The sequence below is a fragment of the Erythrolamprus reginae genome, chromosome 3 (assembly GCF_031021105.1).
Source record: "Erythrolamprus reginae isolate rEryReg1 chromosome 3, rEryReg1.hap1, whole genome shotgun sequence".
Classification (NCBI taxonomy): domain Eukaryota; kingdom Metazoa; phylum Chordata; class Lepidosauria; order Squamata; family Dipsadidae; genus Erythrolamprus; species Erythrolamprus reginae.
Window position 1 is genome coordinate 75,252,961 of NC_091952.1, and position 20,224 is coordinate 75,273,184.

At 37.4% G+C, this 20,224-nt stretch overlaps 1 protein-coding gene across 5 annotated transcripts in view; it reads left to right on the forward strand.

Moving 5' to 3' along the window:
* Positions 1-10,384: 10,384 nt before the first annotated feature.
* ELAVL4 (ELAV like RNA binding protein 4) overlaps positions 10,385-20,224 on the forward strand; it is a 127,789-nt gene continuing 117,949 nt past the window's right edge. For 4 of the 5 annotated variants that reach the window (XM_070745846.1, XM_070745847.1, XM_070745848.1 and 1 more), the window contains exon 1: positions 10,385-10,645. In XM_070745846.1, the coding sequence (XP_070601947.1) occupies positions 10,547-10,645 (99 nt within the window). In that variant the 5' untranslated portion in view covers positions 10,385-10,546. Of the gene's footprint in view, positions 10,646-13,898; positions 13,924-20,224 lie in introns of all 5 variants that reach the window. The other variant, XM_070745850.1, reaches the window with a different exon arrangement.

Here is a 20,224-nt window from a genome sequence, read left to right on the forward strand (position 1 = left end):
CCATGACAACCATGACACTGGACTGTGTTGTCCTTCCATCAAACAATCATCACCAAGGATGAAAGAAGACTTGCTGGAGATTCCTTTGTATTCTGTAGCTAATATGATTTGTGGCTGGCACACAGGCCTTTCACCAGTTATCCTCAGCATTGTACATGTCATGGCTCAGTAACCTCACTGTAAGCCCTTCAGAGTAGGCCACACCAAGAAACCAGGGCAGAATACTATGTGTCTTGTTGACAGCTATGTGCAGGTTGCTAAAAAACAAGGGAAACTGATGCCTATCCTAACACTTTAATGCAAGACTTATGATTCAATGCAGTCACACCTTTCAGAATTTCAGGGTCTGAGTTCAAAGCTATTCTACAGGTAATCCTCAACTTACAGCCACAATTAAGCCCAAAATTTCTGTTGCTAAGCAAGACAATAAAGTGAATTTCCCCGTATTTTACGGCCTTTCTTGCTGCACTTAAGAGAATCATTGCTGTTAGTTAATAATACAGTTGTTAAGTGCATCTGGCTTCCCCATTGAATTTGCTTGTAAGAAAGTCACAAAAGGTAATCACATGACCCAGAACATTGCAACTGTCATGAATATGAGACAGTTGCCAAGTACAGTGGTACCTCTACCTAAGAACGTCTCTACTTAAGAACTTTTCTAGATAAGAACCGGGCATTCAAGATTTTTTTGCCTCTTCTTAAGAACCATTTTCTACTTAAGAACCCAAGCCCAGAAAATGTTTCCAGGAAATTTGATAGCAGCATGAAGGCCTGGCCAGTTTCCTTCCATTCCCCCTTTAATCCCAGCCATCTTGGGCTTTTCTGGGCTGCCAAAGGAGCCTTTCGGTGGTGCTTAAGGAGGCTTTGGCAGTCCAGAGCAAATGGAGCGCCTTCCTTTCTCTGGAGCATCTTCCTTTCTCTGGGCACTTGGAGAGGGCATATACCACTTCGCTGTGGTGACTCCCTCGCACTGCCTCCCATACACCTGGCGCAAAGTTGCCTCCCGGAGCATCTGGGCACGCAAATGCAAAAAGGGGGTGCTTTGCCCTGGCCGGATCAACTCTGCTTCGGCCAAACCAAGGAGTCACCATAGTGAAGGAAAGACACTGGCTATAAAGCAAGCAAGCAAGAGGGGAGGGAAGCCTTTCAGCATGGGAAGGAAGAGGAAGCAGGTAGCAGCAGGAGCAGGAGCAGCAGCAGCAGCCTTTCAGTCAAAGAAGCAGGAGGTTCCCCCCTCTCGCCTGCCTGGGTTTCTCTCTCTGGCACGGTGTATGGGAGGCAGTCTTGCGCCGGGTATATGGGAGGCGCATGCTCCTCCTCGCTGCCTCAGAGTCCCTTTTTTTTTAAGCCTTAAAGTTTTGGATTTTTTTTATTCGCCTCACCTAACCTTCTTTCTTCGGCACGGACTGTCCTCCTCTTCCTCCCACCCAAATTCTGAGCTTTTATTTCTTTCCTAATGGGTTTGCACGCATCATTTGCTTTTACTTTGATTTCTATGGCAAAAAAATTGCTTCTACTTACAAACTTTTCTACTTAAGAACCTGGTCACGGAACGAATGAAGTTCTTGAGTAGAGGTACCACTGTATCTGAATTTCGATCACATGAGCATGGGGATGCTACAATGGCCGTAAGTGTGGAAAACGGTCATAACTCAACTTTTTTTCAATACCGTTGTAACGTCACTAAATGAAATGTTGTAAATCGAGGAAGAGCAGTTGCTTAAAGGTTTGGGCAATGTCATTCGGTTGATGTGACCTGAACTAAGCAAACATCGTAGATAAAAAGGGATATTCCTCCAAGAAAAAGGTAAGTAGGACTTAAATATGGGATTATCCAATTGACAACATGAACAGGAATCCAGCACAGTAGTAACTGGTGAGAAGCATAATTTCCCTGCTTGCTGCTATAATTACTGGTGTGGCCGTTGGTCATGTACTGCTGGCAGCAGAGCACATCTGACATCAGGAAGGTCAGGAAGTAACTCATCGGTGCATTGTGTGCAAATACATTAATAATGTAACCCTTTAAGCCGTCCATATCCTGGTGCTCTGCCCACCTGATTTATCATTATTGAGGACTCTGCTATCAAGTGGCACTGCAGTGCTGCACAGGTGAAATGATGATGAAGGAAAGAAATTGTGACAGTCCTGGCAGCTTGAGTCAGATACCGTTTCAGTACTCCTGAACTCAAGTCACCTTTGCTACAAAGGCTTGTGGTGGAGACGACCAATCAGAAAGTATAATGACAAGACTGCAAAGTGTGCTTTTTGTTGTGCCGAGGTTCTCTGGTGATTAGGACACCGCTGATGTTGCCCCCAGCCCTGGGACATGAGGACATGCTTTGCTCCTGGCCCTGGGACATGAATGCTGGGAGCAGAGAGACTGTCCTCAGGAGAATTGTTGAAGCAATGCTGGAGCAGGAGCACGGGCTCCTTTTTTCTTTTACATGGGAACACGACCTTGGATTCTTTGCACTCCTTCTTTTTTGATATTATAGACGCCAACCCCTCATCTCTTGCTTGGCAAACATTATTCTCTGGCTTTAATACTGCCAAATTGTGACAACGTCCTGCCTGTCGGCGACTACTTCAGCTACAACCACAACAACACAAGAGCACACAACAGATTTAAACTTAATATTAACTGCTCCAAACTTGACTGTAAAATATATGACTTCAGTAACCGAGTTGTCGAAGGCGTGGAACTCATTACCGGACTCCATAGTGTCATCCCCAAGCCCCCAACACTTTACCCTTAGATTATCTATGGTTGACCTATCCAGATTCCTAAGAGGTCAGTAAGGGGCGAGTACAAGTGCACTAGAGTGCCTTCCGTCCCCTGTCCTATTGCTCTCCCATATCTCCTATGCCTTTCTTCTATTCCTATATCTCTTCTTCTATTCTTTCATTGATATGTTCTATTACTATATCTTCTTTTCTATTCTTTCTTAGATATATTTTACTATGAGTATCTCCTCTGTAACCTTCATCATGTATTTTACTATGTGTATATAAATATATACCCACTAAAACCCTCATTGTGTATTGGACAAAATAAATAAATAAATAAATAAATAAATAAATAAATAAATTCTACTACAATATATTTTTTCTCAAAATCCAACATTTGCATAAAAATATTACAAATGTAAGAACCAACTATTATGAAAGAATTAATAGATTTTAGATCTCATTGTCTATGTATAAGAACAAAAACTGGAGAATATCTAAATGATACAATATTTCTTACCTCTGTAAGTTATCTACTCTATTTTTTAAAAAAAAATTCTGTAGCATTTTACCGAAACATCTGAATTGTTCATACTGTTAGAAAGCAACGACAGTACATTTTCTATATTATTTTAGGATTATTACAAGTGGAATATTACTGTGAGTTATAGATGTATTTGATCAATTCTATTCATACCCATCTGTTTCAGAGATTGCAAGGTTGTTATTGTTGGATCACTGAAACTAGAGAAAGAAACAGGGCGGTCTGTGGGAGGAGTAATACCAATTACATGTTCAGGTAGAGGCAATGCTACATAACAAAACAAATGTGCAGTTCATACATTGAAACCTCACCGTACGATTAATTCAAGTATTGTATAGACAACAGCTTTCTTTGAAAACAAGTAAATGTAAGTTGTTATTCTACTACTAATTTTAAGGAAATTTTCCACTTTGGCTTTTTTATATGATAAGTATATATAACTAAAATGTTTAGTTTATATTGAATATTCCTTCAAAACTTAATATAACCTATTCACGAATAAATTATAACAACTGTATCTAATTTTAATAGTTTTTATTTGAGTTTTGAAGCTTGATGTGAGAGTTATTAGTTCAATTTTAATTAAGCTGCAATAAATATGCCATAATATATTGGCACCATTAATAAAAGCAATTATTAAGCAATCTTTTGATTAATTGTTTCTGGAATACTTGAAATAATTTTAGGTACGTCTCATACAACAATAATACCACTTAAATATACATTCTGTCCTTATAAGCCCACGATAAACCTAAGATAAACATTTGTAATGACAGTGATTTCAAATTTAAAATAAAAATTAAGTTACAAAGGTATAATTGGATATGTATTTTAATTATGAGCACGTTTTGTTGGAAAAAAGTTCCACCAATTTCAATGTGTTTTAGCCCCAATATTTATGCTTATTGTTGCAAATAATTATCAAGTTTTATTATGAGTAAAAATGAAAAGTGTATATTTTGTCAAGGAAATGTAGTGTATTACAGAATAATTCCATTAGATACGTTTACAGCTCCACAGAATTATTATTTTGCAATTGAGGGAAATTTTGGAACATTTTGAAATATCAATAGAAATTATTGAAATAGAAAAATATTCATTTCATGCACATATAATGAGTACTTAAACATATTTCTAAACTTTTAAGACCTATATATTTTATTTTATTTGTTACAACTACTTGTAGCTTTTCCTCAGATCAAAACCAATCTCTTCATTCTGTTTGGGTAGCAGATCATTAATTAGGTGCTATTCTTTTTATTTTCTTTATAACAGGTTTTTGTGACAAAATTATGTTCTATAAAATTCCTTGTGATTCTAATTTTCTTTTGCTAGTATTTTAAAAAAATAAATATTAAGCAAATCTTTATATCATAAAATGCAATGATCATAATGGTTTGATATTTTTAAACATATATGAACATCTATATTTTGTTTGCATTTCTTTTAGGTAACCATGACTCTATATTCAATTTATTTTTGTATTTCCACAGTTAATCACAATTACATAACAATGAACTTGTATAACCTCCATCATGTTTGCATGTTAGTACTTTTTATACAGTATGTGCTTGAAATTATTTTCATAATGTACACTTTTTAAAACTTTTATGACATTTAAATTTTGTCAGGAGGATAAATGGTCCATGCTATATGCTAATATAAAAAACATTTCTTAGGACCCGGATTGTGGGGGCAATATGCTGGGTCTGTTAAAAGTGCTATTGCTAACATGTTGTAAGCCAGCCTGGGTCTAAGGAGAAGGGCGGCATAAAAAAATAATAAAATAAATAAAATAAAATAAATAAATAAATAAAATAAAATAAAATAAATTTAAAAAAATTAATAAAATAAAATAAAATATAAAATAAAATAAAATAAAATAAATATTGGTTTTCATTATGTATAAAGGGACTCTTGAGGTGAAAAATATACCTTCTTCAAAGAAGTTTAACTCTAGACTTTATTGATTTACAGTATTGTTGTAGAGTGTTTTGCTAGAATACATTTCTTAATATTTTCTTCTGGAATTTTTTTTCATGGTTTAGCACATGGTTAGAATTTCCTTTTGGTTGCCCATCCAAGTAAAAATAACAACCAAGCTCTCTCCAATGCAGGACAAAAGAATACTGTATCAATGGCACCAGAATGTATGGAAGCCATATATACATATATATATATATACATATATACATATATATACATATACATAGGGCTCCCTCCCTACCGATTAACACAAATAGTAATAATGTGTGTGTGTGAATGGGAATATATATTAATATGGATATAGGGTAAAAGGGAAGGGAGCACAAAATTAAATTATATACACATTAATTGCAAAGAAATTTGTATTGCAATAACTAAGTGATTGTATTGCAGTATGGTATATCTTCACAATAATAATTTACAGGATTACAGGTAAATCAGCTTATTATCACTGTTAAATTAGTGTTTCTCATCATCATAGAAAAGATGGATTCAACTGAAATATCCAAATCTCTTCTCCAAAATTAAAAAAATAAGGTTTTTTCACTTACAATACATGGACACTAATAATTCTATTATTAAAGTTTAAATAAAAGATTTCTGGTATGAAAAAACTATAGCTAATTTTACTACTTTACATAATTAGGAAAAATCAATACCAGCATTTGATATTTGTAAATGCTAGAGGGATTTTAAAAAAATATTAAAAATAACATTAAGTACATTTTCTTATTACATCAGACCATTAGGTATATTTCCTAGTAGTTGTAGGAAGAGTGGTAAATTAATCCGATACTTCCATTAGTTCTGAGTGTTAGTGAAAAAAACAAAACAAGGCAAGGTAAAAGAAGAAAAGAACAAAGCAACCAAAGGTTACTAAGCTAGAACAGTGTTTCCCAACCTTGGCAACTTGAAGGTATCTGGACTTCAACTCCCAGAATTCCCCAGCCAACATTTCCTGGCTGGGGAATTCTGGGAGTTGAAGTCCAAATATCTTCAAGTTGCCAAGGTTGGGAAACACTGAGCTAGAAAATGAGTGTCTATGCAGTGTTAGTAACTTGTTTATACTGAAGTCAGGGGGGCTGGGGACAAACTTGATGCTTGATGCTCCATTTGGCCCCACACAAATTGATCTGAAAGCAAATCAACCTTTGCAAATTTATCTGAAAAATGAGTCCAATATTGTTCAGTTGACCTCAACTACATAAGTATCTTGCTTTAGTGTCATGTAGAATTTATTCAAGCTCCTGTTTTAAAAGCTCTCTCTTCTTCTAAAGCAGTGGTTCTCAACCTTTCTAATGCCGCGACCCCTTAATACAGTTCCTCGTGTTGTGGTGACCCCCAACCATAAGTCTAGCGCCAATTCTCCCAACAGAGCTTTAAGCTGATTGGCAGGAAGGTCAGAGGGACACCCCCACTGTAAATGCCTGATTGGTCGGATTGTAAAAATATATTCCAAGGCGCCAGAATAGAAGCTTTAGTTCCTAACACCAGGGGAAATTTGTCTCTTCCCATGGTCTTAGGCGACCACTGTGAAATGGCTGTTCGACCCCCAAAGGGGTCCTGACCCCCAGGTTGAGAACCATTGTTCTAAAGGCTTTTAGCACTGTAGCCTTTAAGTCTTTGACTGCTTTAGGTAAACTAATACAAATGACGATGCCTTAATGATTTCAACTATTGTACTGCTTGCATCCATATTCTGCTGCCCGAGCCTGACTTGTGGACTGCCCTGTCTCGGTGGTCCTCCCAACCTGTAGGGCAGTGTTTCCCAATTGTGGCAACTTGAAGACATCTGGACTTCAACTCCTAGAATTCCCCAGCCAGCATTCCCCAGCCAGCATGAGACATCTCCCCTGGGCCTATACAATTTATGTATGGTATGCTTGTGTGTATGTCTGTTTTAATAATGGGGTTTTTAAAAATGTTTTTTAAATTATTAGATTGTTTTATAAATTGTTTTATTTTGTTGTGAGCCACCCCGAGTCTATGGAGAAGGGCGGCATACAAATCTAATAGATAGATAGATAGATAGATAGATAGATAGATAGATAGATAGATAGATAGATAGACAGACAGATAGATAGATAGCCCTATTCCTTTCCTATATCCAGATGATTTTTGAGGATTTCAGTATCACCATTTCATGCATTGGCCAAAGGTGATTCCTTGCTTTCACTCAACAGAAAGCATTACAAGTGAAGGTCTTTCTTATCAATTCCTCCTTGTTCTACACTTTGCAACTTGCTTTTCTAGTCTACTTAAACCCCCCACCTTTTCCTCCTCTCAGATTCATCACATAAGTAACAAATCCCCAGAGGATGGCAGCTGTTGTTTTGCTTGCATTACATTTTTTCTTCTTCATCTAGCTCAAAAAGACTTAGGGGAAAGAAAAAAACCACTACCAACAAAACCTACTGGGCTAGGCGAAGAAACCTTTTTAAGGACTTCAAGAGCTCGTATTTACAGATTGTTACATTTTGAGAACAGCTCTTCTTCACAAGCCATGACCCATTAGAATTCCCCAGAGAAAAATCCTCCAACACTGGATTCCTCCCCCTTCCCATCTCTTAGAAAGAAAATAGGAAGAGTCTGCAATAAGGAAAGGGGGAAAAGCCTGGGCCATATTACAATTGTTTGCAAGCTTGTCCTACTAAAATCACTAAGCCTTGACCTGGAAAAGAAACCACCTTTGCAATCCTCTATACCTGTATTCATCAGTAAGTACAACTAATTCAGAGAGAGCTTGCTCTCAGCCTTTCTTTCTTTCTTTCTTTCTTTCTTGGCGGGACCCAGGGGAAGAGCCTTCTCTGTGGTGGCCCCGGCCCTCTGGAACCAACTCCCCCCAGAGATTAGAATTGCCCCACCCTCCTTGCCTTTCGTAAGCTGCTTAAAACCCACCTCTGCTGCCAGGCATGGGGGAATTGAGATACTCTTTCCCCCTAGGCCTTTACAATTTTATGCATGGTATGTCTGTCTGTATGTATGTTTGGTTTTTATAATAATGGGTTTTTAACTGTTTTTAGTATTGGATTATTATTATATGCTGTTTTATTATTGCTGCCGCCCCGAGTCTCCAAAGAGGGGCGGCATTCAATTCAATTCAAATCAAATCAAATCAAATCAAATCAAATCAAAAATTTATTTATTTATTTATTAGATTTGTATGCCGCCCCTCTCCGTAGACTCGGGGTGGCTAACAACAACAATATAAACAGCATATAACAAATATAATATTTAAAATAACTAAAAAAAACCTCACTAAAAACCAAACAAGCACACAAACAAACATACCATGTATAAATTGTATAGGCCTAGGGGGAAAGGATATCTTAGTTCCCCCATGCCTGACGACAGAGGTGGGTTTTAAGGAGCTTACGAAAGGCGAGGAGGGTGGGGGAATTCTGATCTCTGGGGAGAGCTGGTTCCAGAGGGCCGGGGCCGCCACAGAGAAGGCTTTTCCCCTGGGTCCTGCCTATGCACTTGATGTACATGGCCCTGCAGAAAGATACCCACAACCATCTTAAGACTTAGGGGTTTTATTTACTGTTCCTGTCTCATTCCAGGCCCATGATGACGAACCTATGGCACATGTGCCACAGGTGGCATGTGAGGGCATGTGAGGCATTGCCCTTTGTCAGTTCCAGTATGCATGTGCATGCTGGCTAGCTGATTTTTGGCCTTCCAGAGGGCGGAGAAGGCCATTTTTTCTCTCCCCAGATTTCAGGAAGGCCTCCAGAGCCTTTGAATGGGAAAAATGGGCCCAACAAGTCTACTGGAAGTTCGTTTCCGAAATTCTGGTAATCCCATTGGACCCAATTTTTGCCATCCACAGAGTCCAGAGGCTTCAGTGAAGCCTGCACACATGTACAGGGAGAGAGCAGTGTGTGTGTGTATGTGTGTGTGTGTGTGTGTGTGTGTGTGCATGCACAGGGGAGGGCATTGCATTATGGGTGTGGGAACACACGTGCACAAAATTGTGGGCGTGCGCGACCTTTTAGCACCTGAGCAAAAAAAGGTTTGCCATCACCTTCCTAGGCTTTTTAACAATTAACATTTTTACTGTGGTGGTTGCAATTTCCTACAATTAAGGAATAAGATTAACCAATAACATTGCAGCAGGACTTCCAGGTTAGAAACATAGAAGATTGATGGCAAAAAAAGACCTCATGGCCCATCTAGTCTGCCCTTATACTATTTTCTGTATTTTATCTTAGGATGGATATATGTTTATCCCAGGCATGTTTAAATTCAGTTACTGTGGATTTACCAACCACATGTGCTGGAAGTTTGTTCCAAACATCTACTATTCTTTCAGTAAAATAATATTTTCTCACCTTACTTCCAATCTTTCCCCCAACTAACCTCTCATTGTGGCCCCTTGTTCTTGTTTTCACTTTCCTATTAAAAACACTTTTCTCCTGAACCTTATTTAACCCTTTAACATATTTAAATGTTTTGATCATGTTCCCCCAGGTTCCCACCACAAGGAAAATAGGCAGTTTCTCTGCCCTATTTTATTTATTTATTTTATTTATTGTATTTGTCAAACAAGTATAGAGTTATAGTTTGTATTCATATAACAAAATATAAAGAAGTGATAAAAGGATAATGGGACAGAAGGACAGGGTTGGTAGGCACAATAGTGCACTTATGACCTTAGAAAAGGGGAGAGGTCAACAGTAGATAATTTAAGGTTGAAGGTTTGGGGGTTAGGTGAAAAAACAACAGGTAGTGAGTTCCAGGCATTGTTCACTCTGTTGCTTGAGTCATTTTCTGCAGTCAGGTTTGGGGAGATTTACCATTAGTCTGTATCTATCACGTGCTTTTGTGTTGTTGTTGAAGGATCTCCTGATAAAAAACCGCCATCTCCCAAAGCGACCTCTTTTAATAGTCACGAGTGGCGGAACAATAAACACTTTCCATCTGTTTGGGTTTTTTTTGGCCTCGTGTCCCTCCTTGGACGCCGGCGAGCCTTTCCCGCTTTCCCTTCACACACCCGACAGACGACGCGCTCCGATTGGCCGAAAGGCCGCCGCGCTTGGAACGCGGCAGAATCCTTAAAGCTTTAAGATCTGGGTCACGTGTCAAGCTGGGAAAGTTCTTTAGTCCTCGTTGCGCGCGTTCCGTTCGCGCTCGCCCATCCTTACCGCGGCTTGGATTCCGCCGACCCGAGCTCCTTTCGCAAGGAATAGACTTCTATCTTAACCCGGCCTGGTTGGGGGGAGAAGCGGCCGCTTGCTTTTAACCCTTTGGCCTACAATTTTCCGCATATTGTCCGAAGCGACTATGCGCTTAAAGGGCAAAGGGTCGGCTGTTCCTCCCCGTCTAGCGCAGCAAGGCCGATTCTGTCGGGACCCGAACGCAGCTAGAATCTCAGCCGCTCAGGTATTCGCGGGTTACGGGGCATCGTTTGTAACGCGGTTGGATTATTTCGATTTTTTCCTTCCCTCTTCCAACAAACCTGACAAGTGGTGTACGAAATTATTTCTCCCTATTGGAGAACCGGTTCTGCCCGTTCCTAGTTTTCTTGCCGCTTTAAGCCTATTTTTTCCGCCAAGTGTTTTTTAAAAAAATCTATATTTGACAATCATGCCCCCCCCCTTTCCTCCCCAACGTGGTTAATTTTACTACTTGTGAAAATCACTAAGGCAAGAGAGAAAGTAATCGGAAAAATGAAGTGAGATTAGAAAACGCGTGGAAAATTTATTCACGTTTATTCACACGCGCGTATTTGGGAATAAAAGAATGTCACCTTTATTTTCTTAAACTATGGGATTATCGATGCTGTAATGCGACTCGTTCTCATATAATAATAATAATAATAATGATAATAATAATAATAATAATAATAATAACAACAACAACAACAACAACAATTTATTTTTATTTATTTATTTTGTCCAATACAAATGGAAAGTTAAAGAGAATAAAACATGTAGTAGTAAATAACAGGTAAGGGATAGAAAAAGAGATATGAGAATAGAATACATCAATGAAGAGTAGAGGAAAGGATATATGAATGGGAGAAAAGATATATAAAATATAGGAGAGACAATTGGACAGGGGACGGAAGGCACACTAGTGCACTTATGCTCACCCATAATAATAATAATAATAATAAAAATAATAACAATAATAATTAATAATAATAGACAACGATAATAATAAACAATAACAATAACTGATAGTTTTAACTAATTAGATTTGTATACATATTATATTTATCCTGTGAGCTGCTCCGAGTCTTCGGAGAAGGGCGGCAAACAAGTCTAATAAATAATAATAATAATAACAACAACAACAACAACAACAACAGAGCTGGAAGAGACCTTGGAGGTCTTCTAGTCCAACCCCCTGCCTAGGCAGAAAACCCTACACTCCTTCAGACAGATGATTATCCATCATCATCTTAAAAACTTCCAGTGTTGGGCCATTCACATGCTTGAAGAAATTTTCGTCCTGATCCTCCTTTAATAAACTTTGATCAAAGAGATGTTTTAGAAAAAACTGAGCCACTCAGCAGCTTAAGCTCTTATGTCTTACTATTTATTTAAGATTTTCTCCTGTGAGAATCCATTGACATAAATACCTAAATGGGTTCCAGGTGTTCATACAGTGTGAATGCTTAACAGTATTTGGCAGGAAACAAGAGTTTGTTAAGGGTGATTTAACCTAGGTTTAGGAATAGAGCATGCTAACATGTCCCTGTTCCTGGAGAAAGTGGAGGCATTCGTTGGAAACCTTTATGGGGTTTATTCTGCACTCAAGTATAAAAACTTCTGGGAAAAGATTAAAAAATGGTTTCATATATAGAAATGGGAATGGGGAAATATATATATATTTCCCCATTCCCATTTCTCTTTGCAATTGAGAATTTTTATCCTTGGGTTGTTGTTTTTTTAAATAAACGATAGAGCCAAAATCAAGATGTACTGTAGTTCTTTTTGAAGAGTTAATTTAAATTTTGAAGTTTCCATGTCTCCTCTCAAACTTAGTCTTATCTTTAAAAGTAGTAAACATTAATAATAACAGCAGCAGCAACAGCAGCCATTGGAAAGGTCATTGGGGGTCTTTTAGTCCAACCCCCTGTTTAGGCAGGAAACCCTATATCACTTCACAAAAAGTTATCCAACATCTTCTTAAAAACTTCCAGTGTTGGAGCATTCACAACTTAGGGAGACAAGCTGTTTCACTGATTAATTGTTCTAATTGTCAGGAAATTTCTCCTTAGTTCAAAATTGCTTCTCTCTTTCTTTAGTTTCAACCCCTTGATTCTTGTTCTACCCTCAGGTGCTTTGGAGAATAGGTATTTCTTTTTTTAAAAAAAAAATGTTTTTAACATAGGAAGGCAGAGGTATTCAAAACTTCAGTTCTGCCATCAAATAGGTTGCCTGTTTCCCTGTATTATGGTGAAACTAACCTGGTTTCACAACTAAGTTTTCTGGACTCACAAAACAGACTGCACCATAATTTTCTCAGTAACTACTTTGCATAAATGTACTAAAATATAGGTACCATAGCTAGTTTAGTGAGTCATGCAGACAGATGTTTTCTTACTGACTTTGAGCTGGTTGCTATTTGTGAATCCAGCTTGCTTCATATAAGGTTGTGGTGAAGATAAAATGCAGGAGAAAACAACCATATGTGCCACTTTAAACTCCTGGACAAAAGATTAATCTCTCATTGTAAGATACGATAGCAGGCCTTTGAAAATCAGTTAAGATCCCTGAAAGTTAACTCCATAATTTGTTGCTATCCACGAGTCAAATTTATGAAATGTATAAATAAGCAGAGAAAATATTAACAATCAAATTTTTAGATTTACTTCCACGGTAATACGCTTATAGAAACTGTCAATTAATGCAAAGATATATGTGTGTGTGTATAACATATTTTGCTGATAATGATATATATATATATGAATATATAATATATATATATATAAAATACTGATTGAAAATTGACTATAGCATACCTAAAGAAAGGTACAAACTAAGCTAATATCATGACCTTTTGAAAAATTAATTACAGATAGTCCTCAACTTACAACTATTCATTTAGTGACCATTTAAAGTTACAACGGCATTGAAAGAAGTGGTTTATAACCATTTTTTCACACTTATGATCATTTCAGCAGCTCCATGGTCACATGATCGAACCGTAGATGCTTGGCAACCAGCTGGTATTTATAAGGGTTCCAGTATCCCTAGGTCATGTGATCACCTTTTGCAACCTTCTGATAAAAATCAAAAGGAAAGCTAGATTCATTTAATGACCGTGTTACTAATTTAACTGCAGTGATTTGCTTTATTTATTTGTTTGTTTGTTTATCAATTTATCAGATTTATATGCTGCCCTTGTCCGAGGACTCGGGACGGCTTATACTTATTATACAGTCATCACGAATCGCAAGATGTTGATTTGTAATAATAAATAATAATTTATGCATTTAAGTAATATGACTATAAAGTGTTTATTTTCCCCAAATTCCAGGATTCTTTGATAACGAAGCAGTTTATATGGGCAGCTTTAGCATAAAGAATTTGGATTAAGATTATTTACCATGCAGAATTTTAAAAATCATCTTAAAAGGGGAAATAGTTATTTTTGAATGATAGCTTATCTGTTTCCCTGGCAGCATTGGCACACGATGAAGGAGAAAAGTAAGTTACATGTTTTCTCATTACCGTTCTTCTATTAAAATGTTATAGTGGCACTGGATCAGCTTATATAGCTGGTTATGATACAAATAATTTCATTCTTGCATTTGTGCATAGTGCCATATTTATATTGCTTTAAGCAGCAGAATTATGAGTTGGGTAGATTAGCATGCATAACAATTCTTTAGCAAAATAACTGTTAGAAAACAGATGCCTAAATTGGATGACTTCCCCAATATGGATGTGATTTTAAAAATATTGGCGGCAGTCCTTGAAACACTTGTTCTTCATTAACTTGAAATAAATCTATCAATGTTGTAATTAATAACTACAGTATCTCTGCCTTGGTTATCAAAAGTAGTAGTTTCAATATTTCATATGTGAAATATTTCATATGTGTATATATTACATATGTAGCTTGAACCATTCATGAATTTTTGTTTAATTTGAGAGAAAGTTGCCTATCTTGCAGTTTTCCAAGCATTTTTGAGCAGATTCCTCTACAACTCAGTGTTTGCTTAATAAAGTGAGTAGAGTGGATGCTGGAATAGGTTAAGATAGCAATAATTGAGTTTTAAAATGTTTATTTTATTTTGAACATTTCAACTTGTCTTCCTTTCGTCCAACCCACATGGTTCTCCAAAGGAACACACTCATGAAAACATTATTCAGAAGTCAGTTCTTCAGTTCTATATTGCCATTAGGCCTGTAGGCATTGGTAGGAAGTGCAATTCTTAAACTGAATTGAGACATAATATAGTTCCTTTAAATTTTATCTAATGTGTTTTTTGTACTTAGCCTCTGTATTTATAAGGAGTAGTTTATGACAGAGATCCCCAAATGTTTTGCCTCCATGGACAGGCAACGGGGAGGAGATGGCTTTGTGTATGCAACCCAATCTTGTGCATCCATAGATGAAGTTTTTCATGCTCACCAGTTGCTTGTGTGGACTGGTTCCAACTGGCCAGGGACTGGTATCGGCCTGTGACCTGAGGTTTGGGGACCCCTGGTTTATGACATTTTACAACAGCTGGAAGTGCTTTACAGACCATAAAGCACCCATTCCAAATCATTGTGACTTTGATCATTAAATGATGGGCTGTAAGTCTAAAATCTCTGTATTAAATTAGATTTGGATATACCAAGAAATATGCATTATTTATATGGTGGAGAAAAGTAGCTTGCTATTTACATTTGAATCAATCTCTTTATATTTTTAAAAAAGTACATATATAATTCTGATTTTTATACACTTTTTCTAAAGCAGTTTATCAGCACATTCACTTTCAGTATTTATGTATCCTGGAGCAATAACTTAATGAAGGTTTTAGATTAATACCTTCAATTACAGATTTTACTTGGGAAAGCTAATAGTTCATGGCTATGTTTATTATGTTAAATCATAGTTTATTTGATTTTACCATTAATATAGGAAAAAACCTTGTATGTAAATTATATAATAACAAGTATTCCTTGAATATCAGAGAAGATCAGTATTCCAAGGGATATATATGTCACTAAGAAGGGTTATTAAGGAGAATGAACATCCACAATTTGTAATCTTAATGATATGATCTCTCTGGGTGAATTATAAGCTATCCAGAAGCTGGGAGACACCTGATCTGATATCTGATTGATAAGTTCTCTAGTTCCTTCAACAAAATGTTGAATGTTGAATATATCATGCAGAAGGAAGTACTTAGCAATCTGGCCACCACATTTACACATCTGCGATTTTTGGATCACATTCAATGCATGTAATAATGAAAAAGTGAATTTACGTAGGCAGCAATAGCTAACCTATTCCATCCTGATCAAGAATGATTCTGATTACTGTTTCTTTAAAATTCCTGGTGACTGAGATTTCTATAGAGATTAAAAAATATTGGGGATGAAACAATTGTAAGGGTGCAAAGGCATAGTCACCCAGTTTTATTTTTTAACATTAACTCTGAAAGTAGAAATAATCAGGGAACACTGTCTCTAATTTTTTCTTTTGCATAGGTGATTTAAGATACCATAATCAATAGTATTAGCAGCTGTTAAAAGAATCAGCAGTATTTTTTCCTGCAGGAGGTTAGCCTTCTGTGTGACTAAGATTGATTCAGTCCCCATAACATGTCTGAAATGCATCAGTATAATTGGCTTTTGCAGTAGTAGATATACTTTTTTAAAATACTGTATTTTGCCTAAAAGTGAGCAGGGTTGGGCAGCAGCTATCAAAAGTCTATGGATCTAAATATTTTCCTTGGGGATTTGTTAAAGATTATGCCACTATTTCATTATGCAAAGATCATCTCTTACCCTCTGCTATCAAATAAGGCATCATTTTATAGATCAAAAGACTATATTATAAGCTGGATAGTTGCAATCATCTTGCCAAATAGGGGTGTATAAATCACTTATGTAAAACATAAAGCTGTAACTTATTTATTTGCTGAGATTTGTATAATGTTCCAACCTAGACTATTGTAAACTTACACTATAGCTTAGAGCAAAAACACATCGTGTGAACAGTATTGATTGTATATGGTTGCCCAATTCACACTTGGCTATATAATACTAAAAGTGTAATAATGTGTTTACTCACAGTGAGTGTTACATCTCTTGTATTGTCAGCTATAAACCTAGAAAATCAGAGCATTTGGAATATCAATTAAAAAAACTCTAAAGAAGAATATTTGTAGCTCAGGGTTGAAATGTGGGGTCCTTGGTGCTCTGAGCTTGATTGGTTTTTTGCAGATATTTCATTACCAAATTCAATAACATCATCCAACTAGCCGACTAACTAGCACTGATGGTGTTACTTAGTTTGGGTAATAAAACTGCAAAAAAGCAAGCAAGCTCACAGAACAGCAAGGATTCCTTGTAACTTATTCTCATTATTTCAGTTATGGTCTCATTAAGATCACTAGCTCTTTTTTGAAAAAAAAAACCCTTCAGAGCTAAAAAGAATGTGATGGATTCTCTAAGCTTCAGAGAATTTCAAGGAATGTCAGATAGAATTATTACCATAGGGTCAAATCTCATCAGAGGGATTCTGATTAAGATTCTGAGGAATCTTAATAACCAATTTTGCTCCTGGTGCACTTCAGAGGACCCTTGAGCGTTCCACTTCCCAAGTTTTTGAAGTTTATCCAAGTGGGCTTGGCTAAAGGTCTGTCACCGAATACACTCCAATGCCAGGTAGCTGCTTTTTCATCAGTCATGTCGTGTGGCCACCTCGACTTGCTCTCGCAGTTCTCACCTCTTCGTCGGTTCCTCAAAGGGCTCTCCAACTTGAGACCACCAGTGATTCACCGGTACCCCACTTGGGACCTGCCCAAAGTTCTAAAGTCCCTCACAGGCCCTGTGAACCACTGAGGGAGGCTTTTCTCAGATACCTATCGTTCAAGGTAGCCTTTCTGCTCACCATTACGTCAGCACGGAGAATATCAGAACTGTCAGTTCTCTCTGTCAGGGAGGATCTTTGTATTTTTCATCAGGACTGGGTGGTCCTCAGAATGGACCCCTCCTTTGTGCCAAAGGTGAACTCTGCCTTCCTCCGAGTTCAGGAATTGATGTTTCCTTCCTTTTGCTCCCACCCTACACATCCTTCCAAACGTCTTTGGCACACATTGGACGTGCAGAGGTCTCTCCAGAACACGTCCCTTTCGGAAGACAGAGGCGCTTCCTCCCACAATCTCTGGGACTGACAGTCTCTTTGACGACAATTGGGTGCTGGATTCAAGGCATTGTTGCAAAGGCTTATGAACTGTCATCCCTTCCGTGACCGGTGGGCACAGTGCCGCCACCTCCACCGCTTGGGCGACTCAGTGGAGGAACTGGGCCTCACCTCTCAATTCATATGGCAGTACTGAATTGACAAATACTGCATCGGACGATACCACCTTTGGTTGACAAGTAGGGGTGGTTGCGGAGGCCTCCTGATAATTGCAGACTGTTCCCTCCCATTGCGACTTAGTGCTTTGATATGTCCAATCCTGACTGCTGGCCCCACCCACGATGGAGAAGAAGTGTTGGTCTTATCTGAGAAGCCTCTTCTCATCAGGTGGAGCCGGCAGTCAGTCACTCCTTTGATCAATCTGACCCTTGAGAAATTTGGATAATATTAATTTCAGTGACATTTTGGCCATAGGACTTACTTGGACTCTATGATCATCTATCTTGGAAACTGTCTATAGGTAATCTTTGATTTGGACACTGTTCATCTGTGTAATCATCTCTTTGGACTCTATATATAAACCAGTGAGCAGTTATCAGGATGGGAACTTACCCTTGCAGGGGTCTACCTTGCAGTTTTGCCACACCAAGTCTAGTCTTCGGATTTGTCAAAGCTGGGTCCTAGAAGGGTGGATCGCGATGTAAAAAAATGGACAGACTCAGTCCTCATTGCTGAATGGACGAGGACAACGCATCTTGACTGCTGGCTCCACCTGATGAGAAGAGGCGTATCAGGCAAGACCAATGCCCCTTCCCATTCTTTTCAATTCCTTACTTCTCCCTACCCATTATACAGTACTTGAAATGAAGCACAGCACATTTGATTGGCTCATCCTGTCCTTCTTCCCAGTAGTTTTGTCCTTCATATCCTATCCTGTTGCAGTTGAATTTAAGCTTGTCATATCTGTTTTGCTGTCCTTCCTACATTACCGCATCCCCAACTCTCCATTTTCTTTTCAATGTTGCACCCTGCTGTTCCTGGCCTGTACCTGATGTCTGCCATCTTGGGATATCACTGCTACAGGGTCTTTTACCTGTGTTTGTCCAAAACCCAGATGCTTTGGTCCAGGCACAGGCTGCTTGGGACTGTCAGTCCCATACATGAGATGGATTGTGTAGAGCAGTGTTTCCCAACCTTGGCAACTTGAAGATATTTGGACTTCAACTCCCAGAATTCCCCAGCCAGCGAATGCTGGCTGAGGAATTCTGGGAGTTGAAGTCCAGATATCTTCAAGTTGCCAAGGTTGGGAAACACTGGTGTAGAGAATGGTTTGCACATCCCTTCTAAGATGTTAGCTGCAGAGGTATTGATAGTCATACTTTTTCCTTTGGTATATTCTTGTGAAAAGTACATTTTTACAGTTCATTACAATCAATTGAAATAGGCTGAATTTTATTCTAAAACTTCTTGTAACAAATCTCACTCCAGACTTTGATAACTTATGCTGACACATGCAAACCCCAAAGGTCCCACAAAGACATTGCTGTATTAAAATGAGATAAATTGGAAATATTATTCAAACATCCTTTATTTCTATGTATATACTGTATTTCTCATTTATTTATTTAAATTTAAGTTATTTGATATTTTGTGGTCTTAAAATATATTGCTCAAAAAATAAAGGGAACAGTCAAATAACACATCTAATGAATGAACTATTCTCGTTGAATACTTTGTTCTGTACAAAGTTGAATGTGCACAACAGCATGTGGATTTGATTGTCAATCAGTGTTGCTTCCTAAGTGGACAGTTTGATTTCACAGAAGTTTGAATTATTTGGAGTTACATTGTGTTGTTTAAGTATTCCCTTTATTTTTCTGAGCAGTGTATTTAAGAAAGTCCTCAGCATTGGACTTCCTTTAATCTTTAATAATAAAAATATATTAATTAATTACAGTATGTTCATCTGTACAATTTAAAAATGTATCAGTTTATATATTCTCAATTATTATTCTATAAAAGCTAACAGTTCTTGGTATACCTGTAGCCAGAATTGTATCATCCACACACAATGAAATATTGGGGAATTTTCAGGGATTTAATAAACAATGTATAAAATTGTTTATTAAAAAAGACCTACAAGGATTGTGTGCAGTCAATGAGAATATTGTACTGGCCTAAATGATTAGTTTAGCTGAAAGAATATGTTGGCAATAAACATGAGGAGGGTATTTTAAACAACAGCTTTATTCAGGTCTTTTGTTGCTGCTGCTTTTTGCTTTGGAAATCTATTTAGGAGCTAAAAATTGAATTTTGCTTCAATCGTAATATTAAACATTATTTAAAGTTTATTCAACGCTGTTATAAAATATCCCTTTATTATGTAGAACTCTGACTGGCACTGTTACCAATGTGAAGACACTTGAAAAATAAAAATGGCTTTTTAACCTAATGCAGTGGGATAATAGGTCTTCTAGTGTTACTCTTTCTGAAACAATGCTAAAAATAAAGCACTTCTAGTTTATTAGATGAGTTTAAAAGTCTCTTACTGTTCAATGTCAGAGGAACAATTAAGTTTTATCAGAGTAGAACAGGATGTCTCTAGACAAAGGTAACAAAGCATGCCTTGATACTAAAGAG